Source organism: Octopus bimaculoides, chromosome 16, assembly GCF_001194135.2.
Source record: "Octopus bimaculoides isolate UCB-OBI-ISO-001 chromosome 16, ASM119413v2, whole genome shotgun sequence".
NCBI classification, from domain to species: Eukaryota; Metazoa; Mollusca; class Cephalopoda; order Octopoda; family Octopodidae; genus Octopus; species Octopus bimaculoides.
In genome coordinates, this window is record NC_068996.1 from 34,312,942 (window position 1) to 34,322,987 (window position 10,046).

Sequence of the window (10,046 nt, forward strand, 5' to 3'; positions counted from 1 at the left end):
GGTCAAGAGAGGAATTCTGACGATTGGGCTACCCAGGATTTTCTTACATCTAGCCCAGACCTGCGCAAAACTAGAGAGGACACTTCAGTGCTACTGTAAAAAGTGGCTGAAAAATCATGGGAGGTAGCAGTCACGAGTGATAAGTCCATTCTGATTGGCGTAGGATATGGGGTGCTACAGGTTATCTCTGATAGTGGGAGGGACCCTTGTGTCCCATTGGTTAGCTACTGCCCACCTCAAGCTGGGCAGCCCCCTGTTAATAAGCTGCTGACCCGCCACAGGCCACTTGGTTTATTGCATGCTTGGAGTTAAGAGTTTGACTTGAAAAACGGCCTGAAACCTCTGCACCAGGCAAACAATCAAAAGACAAGTAACCACCAGTCCTGCGGTTAGCAAGCTGGAATGTCAGGACCATGCGCCCTGGCATATCTGATGACCTACTCAGGGTTGAAGACACAAGAAAGATGGTCATCACTGACTGCAAACTAAAGAGGCTCAACATAGACATTGCTGGACTGCAGGAGACAAGACTCCCCTCAAACGGCAAACTCAAGAACAAGATTTCACCTTCTTTTGGCAGGGAAGAGATCCAGAGGAACCTCGTCAGCATGGTGTTGGTTTTGCAGTGAGAAATTCATTACTCTCCTTAATAGAACCACCATCAGGAGGCACTGAGCGGATCTTCTCTCTGCGCTTCTTGAGCCCTGGCTCAGTACATTTACTGAGTATCTATGCTCCCACTCTCTACAGCTGAGGAGACCAAGGACCAGTTCTACAAAGATTTCAACTGTGTCATTAGAAACATACCAACCAACGAAAACATCTACCTTCTAGGAGATTTTAACGCTCGCATGAGATCTGATCATAACTCGTGGCCCATTTGTGTCGGACATTTTGGTATTGGCAACATGAATGACAATGGTCAGAGACTGCTTGAATTTTGCACATACCATAACCTGTGCATCACCAACACATTCTTTGCCAACAAGCCATCCCACAAGGCATCTTGGAGACATCCAAGGTCTCACCACTGGCATCAGTTGGATTTCATCATCACATTAAGATCCTTTCTGAATTCTGTCCAACTGACCTGTAGTTACCACTGCATGGATTGTGTCACAGATCATTCATTAATAAGAAGCAGAGTGAGGATTCTGCCTAAAAAAGTCCATCACTCCATGAAAATGGGCCGACCACACATTAACACTGCCAGAACCTCAGACCCTACACTGCAAAAATGTTTTGCTGTTTCTATCAAGGTTGCCCTCAGTAGCTGCCCATCCTCCTCTGCTGAAAGTAGGTGGAATTATATCAGGGAAGCTTTGTATACCACATCAATAGATACATTCAGCATGAGTGAAAGGCAAAACCCAGATTGGTTCAGTTCTGGGCTCTCAGAGCTGGAACCAGTTATCGAAGCAAAGCGCGCAGCTGTGATGCAATACAAGAGTGATTCTTCTACAAAGTCACTTGAAGGACTCAGAAAGGCAAGAAATAAAACCCAACTGACTGCCAGACGCTGTGCAAATAGGTATTGGCAGGAAATCTGTCAGAGTATCCAGTTAGCCGCTGACAGTGGCAACACATGTGGGATGTATGCTGGTTTGAAGAAGGCCCTCAGTCCATCCACAACCAAGTCAGCCCCTCTGAAATCAACTACAGAAGATCTTATCAAGGACCAAAGCAAGCAAATAGATAGATGGGTGGAGTACTACCAGGATCTCTACTCACTGGAGACTACGGTCGTTGAGGCTGCAATCGAGGGTGTCAAGATCTTGCCAGCCATGTGCGAACTTGACAGTCTGCTGTCTATAGTGAAGCTCACCAAGGCTATTAACTCCCTAGCCAGTGACAAGGCTCCAGGAAAAGACGGCATCCCCTCAGAGATCACCAAAGCCAGCAAAAATACTGCTCTGCTTTGGCACCTTCATGAGCTTCTGTGTCGGTGCTGGGAAGAGGGTGCAGTCCCTCAGGATATGCGGGATGCTAACATCATTATGCTTTACAAAAACAAAGGTGACCATAGTGATTGCAACAATTACTGTGGAATATCTCTTCTCAGCACTGTTGGAAAGACCTTTGCCTGTGTAATCCTGTCCAGGCTGCAACTGCTTGCTTCTCGAATTTATCCAGAATCGCAGTCTGGCTTTAGAAGAAGCAGATCAACTATTGACATGATATCCTCCATACACCAACTTCAGAAGTCCAGAGAGCAGAAAATGCCATTATATATGGCCTTCATTGATCTGACAAAGGCCTTTGACTTGGTCAGTAGAAAAGGCCTCTTCATCTTGCTTCAAAAAATCGGATGTCCACCAAAGCTGCTGAGGATCTTTCCATGATGATATGCAAGGCACCATACAGCACAATGGTTCAACATCAGCCGCCTTCCAAATAAAGAACGGGGTAAAGCAAGGCTGTGTCCTTGCTCCTACATTATTTGGCATCTTCTTCTCGCTGCTGCTGTCACATGCCTTCAAGACATCAGATGATGGAGTGGTTCTGCACAGTAGAAGGGATGGGAAACTGTTCAATCTCTCGCATCTGCATGCCAAGACCAAAATCAGAAGCGTCCTGATCAAGGAGATGCACTTTGCTGGTGATATCGCTCTGGTACCATACACAGAAGAAGCCCTGCAAAGGCTCATCAACTGCTTTGAGCAAGCATGTAGTGACTTTGGCTTAGTTATCAGCCTCAAGAAGACCAACATCATGGGTCAAGCTACATCGGACATCCCAAACATACATACTGGAGACCACAGACTACAGGAGGTGGAGAAGTTTACCTATCTTGGCTCTACCGTCACCTACAACCTATCCCTTGATGCAGAGCTCAATATACGCATTGGCAAGGCAGCTGCTGTGGTGGCCCAAATCTCCAAATGGACATGGGACAACAATAAGCTGACCAAGACCACAAAAATGAAGATTTACCAGGCATGTGTACTTAGCACTCTACTGTATAGCAGTGAGACCTGGATGCCATACACATGCCAAGAGCATCGCCTAAATATCTTTCACCTGTGCTGCCTCCGGAAAATCCTTGGCATCAAATGGCAGAATCGTGTCCCCAACAAAGATGTCCTCAAGCAAACAGGAATACCAAGCATGTTTCCACTCCTTACACAAAGACGTATAAGATGGCTTGGACATATTAGTTGTTTGGAAGATAGCAGAATCCCCGATGACATACTCTACGGAGAGCTTGCTAGGGGCACTAGATCTGTTGGAAGACCGTTCTTACGATACAAGGATGTTTGCAAAAGGGACCTGAAGGCCTGCAATATTAGCAACTGGGAAGCAGTTGCCAGCAACTGTGGAGATTGGTGACACACCATAGAAGAGGGAATGCAAAGGAGTGACAGAGGGAGAGAGGAGAAATGGAAAGGCAAGAAAAGATGTCAACAAGAAACTATGACATTACAACCAGCCAGGCAAAGTCTTCGCTACATCTGCATCACCTGTCAGAGGGAGTGTTTGTCCAGGATAGGACTACGCAGCCACAGCAGGAGAGGTAAATGACATGAAATGTAAAAACCAGACTGGATTATTTTATGCGAAACTCCCAAGACAAAAAGGATGCCAACAATATGTGTGTGTGCACAGTGCAGGCAAGCTGTGAGGTAAAGATGCTTGCTTTCCAACAATGTGGTTGGTTCAATCCTACAATGCAGTTGGTTTTCTACTATAGACCTGAGCCAACCAATGCCTTGTGAATGGTTTTGGTAGACAGAAACTGAAAGAACCCTGTTATTGTTTTGTTTGTTTGTTTGTGTGTGTGGGGGGGGGGTGCATGTACGTATGTATGCATGTACATATGTATGTATGTAGAGATGTACATATATATGTTTTATTTGTGTGTGTATGTATTTACATGTATCCTTGTCTAGGTATTATTTGATGGTTGTAAATGACTTATCCATCCCACACTAGCATTGAAAACAGGCATAAAAATTGTAATGGTGATGATGATACATGTATCTCTGTATTCTATGTGTGTGAACATACAATAACAAAACACACACACACATATATTTATCTTTATATGTGCGTGTGCGTCATGTATCTATCTTTGCTCTGTCTGTCTCTGTCTATCTATCTGTCTGTCTATCTGTCTGTCTGTCTGTCAATCTGTCTACATGTGTGTGTGTGTGTGTGTATACACACATATATATCATCATCACCACCACAAAGACATTCTCTCATGCATACATGCACATTTGTTCATAGTAGAAGAATATTTCATAAATATAGTTATAGTTTTCCTGAGAAAATCATAGGAATTGTTGCTTTCAAAAAAGTAAATATATGAATAACTCTAGACTTCTGAGCAACAAGGTTCTTTCTCTATACATTATTAAAAGTTTACAATCTTCTCCCATATCCTTCTTCCTATTTTAATCTTCTTCATTCACTTCTGTTTTCCTCTTCTGATTTCAAACACAATATTTCTTCTATCCCTACACTAATTAATTTGGGCAAATTGCCATATTTTTTTTCTCTCCCCTACCTCAGACCTGTACCAAAAGATAGAAACGGTCGACATTGAAACTGAAGTCAAAATGTTTTCTTGGTCTCGTGCCAAATAGACAAGATCTCTGGTCTGAATGGAATTTTTCCATAATTTCTGTGAAGCTAATTATGATCAAACATGTTCTATTTTCATTTTTTGTTTTTTTTTTGTTTTATATGTATGTTGTTGTTGTTTTGGCCTAAGTTAGCCTTAATCTAGCAAACCTTTCACCAAAAGACATTCCAACAGTGATATTCTGTCAGTCTTTTTCTCAAACACAGTATGACCACTTGTATATGACCTCAATGATTACTAGTGTAGCTTCTACCAAGCCAAACCTATTCTCTTATGTCATCCTCCAGTGGGTACTTGTTTCAGAGAAGCTTGGTGAAAACTATGCACATGCCATAGGCATCTGTGAAGCCTTCAAACCTGTCTGGTATGTAAATTTCTCCTCAAAACTTCCTGTCTATGGACTCCACCCATCCTGTAATTGGCAGCTTCCTATCAGGTTGCAACATTGAAACATATAATAATGGAGCTCTTTCTACCCAACTCTCAATCAATTCTGGTGTGACCCACAGCTCAGGGATGCACTTTTGCTCTCTACTTTCTTCCTTCTTTACATCAGTGACCTACAACCAGTCATATCTAGCCATACCCATTCTTACACAGGTTATATAACCTTTCTTCCTCCTTAATCCCCTCCCCAACCACACATCATCCACATGCAATCTAAACACTACACACCCCAAATTTTCACTAATCTACATTTCATGAATGGAGACCTCATAAGTATTCTCCAGTGGTCCTTTTTAATCTCATCTCTTTAAACAGCATAAAACAAACAAACAAAAACAAAATCATTTCTTATATCAAGAAAATGACATTGCAACACACTTCAACATGAGCAGTACTCAAATCTAACCCCCATGATCACTCTAGATGTTAGAACACACAATCACAGAGAATCTCTCTTGATAAATACATATCCTTATTGCAGCTAGGATCATATCCTTAACTAAGCCTGGCATTTCTCTTCCGTGCCACTAAATTAGCCCCAAACAATTACTGACACCTTTTACAAAGCTCAATTAAGGCCCACTGTAGATTATTGCTCCCACATCTGGAATAGTGTAGTTGTTGCTGTTAATGACTGCTAGTTGCTGCTGCTGCTTCTACTGCTGCTGCTGCTGCACATGGAGACATCCTAGAATGCATCCAAAACAAAAAGCCACGTGAGTGAATTACATAAAACACACACAGACACTCTCCAGCCTCAGTCCACTGGTGTGTTGTCTCCTCTCTCTACTTTTGCCGTCACTACTATCACAGTAACTGCTCCTTTGGAGCTGGCTGAGTTAATGCCCCCTCCACTGAAGCATTCCCATCTGACTGATATTTCCTCCTTCAATCACCCTTACCATGTCCAAGTCTTAGCATTAACCATTATGCCCTGACTTCTTGTTCCCTCTTCTACATACATAAAACATCAGCCTTTTAGAGCCCTTTGCACATGTCTCTCCTGCAAGTGTCAACTGCAGCAATATAAACTGAACATTAATAACATCAATTTCATCAGTTTTTGGAGTAGAAGCTGCAAAGATGATAGGCACTGCCCCTTCTTCAAGACTCAGCAAATGAAAAAAAACAAAAACAAATCCAGGGTTGTATTATTCAATGTTTTCTTTCCCTTTTAAGACATTATAAGCAAATTTAGCTGCTAATTCTTGCAGATCAATGGACTATGAAGATATGATTTTCTAAACTATAAACAAAGTATCTAAGAGTTTAAAATTTATCATAACAGATATTGTGAGAAGAATATATTTTACTTGAGAGAGTTTTGGCTCCTATTTCCAGCATGTTGAGTGACCACATAATATCTCACCCCTTTTCTAAAATTGTATTTCATCATCAAATGTTATATTTTAGTTTCTTACTGAGTAATAGTTACAATGATTCTAGATTCAAATTATTAGACACAGATGTTTTCTGCTATAGTGTCAAGCTGACCAAGAGCTAGTGTATAAATTTGGTAATTAAAATTGAAAAAATTCATGCACACGTGTGTGTGCATGCACTTGTGTGTGTGAATGTATGTGAATGCATGCATGTGCACATGTGTGTGTGAGAATGTTCGCGTGTATGCATGTGTGTGTGTGTGTGTGAATGTATGTGCATGCATGTGTGTGTGCGTGTGTGCACACACATGTATGTATGTGTGCATGCATGTGTGTGCACATGCACATGAGTCTGTGTGAATGTATGTGTGCATGCATGTGTGTGTGTATGTGAGAGAGAGAGAGAGAGTTACATGCAGTGACATTGTTACATTTTCTTCTAACAAATCTTCTGCTTTGCCTCACACTTTGAAATATGTGTGAAATAAAAGATTTCTTACTTGAAAAACAAGTTAGAGTTATTACAAGAAGGGCATCCAGCTGTGAAATAATGCTTCAGTAATATAAACATCCAACCTATGCTAGCATGGTAAAAAATGGATGTGAAGATGAACCAAAAAAAATAACACAGAAAATTATTGGCAAGATTCTTCTATAAACAGTGGTGGTTACTGGCCACTTTTAGACGAAGTACTTTTCAAAGTCTTTCTAAATACAGAGAGCAAGAAAGGGAACTCCTTTGTACATAGTATGTTCTCTTTAACCCTTTCATTACCATATTACGGTTAAATATATTACTGTTATTTCAATTAATTTTGGAAAATAACAAAGAATTTAGTAAAATCATTTTGTTATTATTAAGCTGGTGTTTAGAACATAAGTTAACATAAAATTTTGATGTAAGTTTTTTATTTAGATCACTTTAAAATAGGAAATTTGCATCATAGAGCCAAAGGTAGTGTGAAAAGGATTAAGATAAGAAATATATTTTAAAATAGCTTTCCTAAAATGTATTTATTATTGTTACTCTGTTTTGTTATGACTACCCTAATGTAAGTGCTAACACTTCTCTTCCCATTCCCCCAAACCAATGTCTGCTGTTATTAATACCAATTTAATTCCAAGCGAATTATTACTTGTTAATTAACATTCCAAAAGCTCTTTTGCGTAATTATCATTGACTGAATTTCAGAACTTGTTTTAAAGAAAGTTCTGAAATATAACTATAATAATAGTTTCTAAATTTGGCACAAATCCATAATTTATAGGGGTGGAGAAGAGGTATAGTTGATTTAATTGACTTCCAGTACATTTCTGGTATTTGCATAAACCATGGAGAAATGAAATATTGTGTCAACCCCAGTGGAATTTAAACACAAAATGTAAAAAGACTTAAATTCCACATAGCATTTTGTTCTGGCACTCATTTCTCTCAAATATAATAATAATTATTATTACTTTTAACATAGACATAAGGTGACAGATTTAGATGAAGGGTAGATCAATTAATTCAGCCACAACTGGCTACAAATCATTTTATTAATCCTAGAAGAACAAAAAGGGGAACTGATACCATCCATATTTAAACTCTGAGCATTGTGATCTTAATGAGAGTTTTATTATCCCCCCACCTCTCTCCCTCTCTCTCTCTCTCTCATTTTACCATCTAATAATTCTTTCTTCTATAGCCAAATGGCCTGGAATCTTGTGGAACGGGGGCTTGCCGTTTACATTGACCCCAGTGCTTAACTGGTACTTATTCTATTGCCTCTAAAAGGAAGAAAGGCAAGATCAAGCTCAGCAGAATTTGAACTCAAAATGTAAAGCCAGAAGAAATGCCACTAAACATTTTGCTTGCTAATGATTCTTTCAGCTCACTGCATTAAACATAACTTTAATAATAACCATTATTTTTGTTATTTCTGACTATAAAATATCCATGGCATGCAAGAGTCATGAAAAAATTACCTGATGCTAAGATGTTCATTGTAAAAGGGCACAAATATTATAAGAACTAATTAAGGATAAAAATAGGTAACAGGCTTTCTGATAATACTTTCTGGTAATACCCTGGAGAGTCTCAAGGGGTAAGACAATGAAGATGGTTAAGAAGCCCTGCCTTAGAATCATGTCTACTCCTTAATTCAAGAAGTAGGAACGACGGGCATAATGTAATCCATGATCTGATCTCCCAACACATTATGGATCATAACACCATGAAGAGAGAATTCTTTTGAAAATATCAAATCTTTGCATTCATTCTCAAAAAGTACATAAAAATTCCTGAACTAGAACGATAGTTAACATCAAATGATTGCTGTAGGATAACACTAGTGACAGTCTTCACAACTGCTAACACAGGTTGTCACTCTACATAGTCACTCCATTTGCTAAAAATAACAACCAAAATCTGAATTCATCTTTACTCTACTATCTTTAGAAAAATGAATAAATGAACATCATGAATAATGGTGTGTTAAATATGTAATGTCTGAAATAAAGATAGGACAGTCATGGCTGGAATGCCTTTAATCAAAGTTTTACTCAGTAAGGGCTAACCTATGTTCAAGATTTTCTGAATAAAAAAAAAATACAGCATAAAGTATTCCATCTAAGAATATTCTAAAATGTGTGGCTTGTGATAGTTTGACTAATTAGGGAAGACTTTGCCTTAATGACAACTGATGCCACTTAGAAAAATCTGGAAATGAGGCCGATATTGAAGAAGGAGTAGACATTAACGTATTTAGAGATTAATTAACAGAACTTCAATTAGTTTCTTCCCAGCAAACAAGATTAGTCAGTGACTAGACAGTCATACTCTGAATAAGAACATTACTTCATCCACACCACAACCTACACTACATACACACATTCATGTGTGTGTAACAGAGAGAGTGGGGAGAGGTGGTATCATGTTGTGGATGACACATGGAAACTGACAGGAACAAGAAAATTTAATTCATAGGAAATTAATTGTCTAACACTTGTACTTTTCCTTATCATCATCATTGCCTAACATCCGTGTTCCATGTTGTCATTGTTTGAAAGGATGTAATGGTCAATGGACTGCATTGTACTCAAATGTCTGTTTTAGCAAGATTTCTACAACTGGACATCCTTCCTAATGCAAACCACTTTACAGTATTTATTGGGTGCAGTTTTCATGCTGCCAGCACTAGTGAGGTGGCCATGCAACTTGCAAGCCTTCAAACCCTAAGAAAGGCAGCTTTGTATTGGAAGATGAAGGGTTAAAGTATGAAGAGAGATGCCAGAAGAAAAAGAGAGATAAAATAGAGGTGTATAAAGTGTGTAGATATGACTGGAATTAGAGGGACCAGGGATGTGGGTAGGTGAAGATTACAAGAGTGTATGGAGAAGTGAGAGGTGAAGATTAGGTAAGGGGAGGGGAAGGTGATAACTGCATATACATGTATATATATATATATATATATATATATAATAAAGTTGTCCAGGTGTTTGTCCCTAAAATAGTTGTCATGTATTTAATTGGTGTCGGTGCTGTCTTCTTCTATTTGTCTCAGGTACCAGAAAGATTAGCTCCAGGTAAGAGTCTTATGCAAGTAATCTATATTTTTGTCTTCCTTGCCTTTAACTGTTTTTTTTTT

The 10,046-nt window shown here is 39.3% G+C and overlaps 1 protein-coding gene across 1 annotated transcript; it reads left to right on the forward strand.

The window, feature by feature from the left end:
• Positions 1–731: 731 nt before the first annotated feature.
• On the forward strand, positions 732–2,342 carry LOC106881903 (uncharacterized). The gene has a single exon (XM_014932425.1). It carries the CDS (start codon positions 732–734, stop codon positions 2,340–2,342), a length of 1,611 nt encoding a protein of 536 aa, XP_014787911.1.
• Positions 2,343–10,046: the final 7,704 nt, after the last annotated feature.

Bases quoted from the DNA above. Each gene is read 5' to 3' on its own strand.
- LOC106881903 (XM_014932425.1), top strand. From the start codon at position 732: ATGCTCCCACTCTCTACAGCTGAGGAGACCAAGGACCAGTTCTACAAA.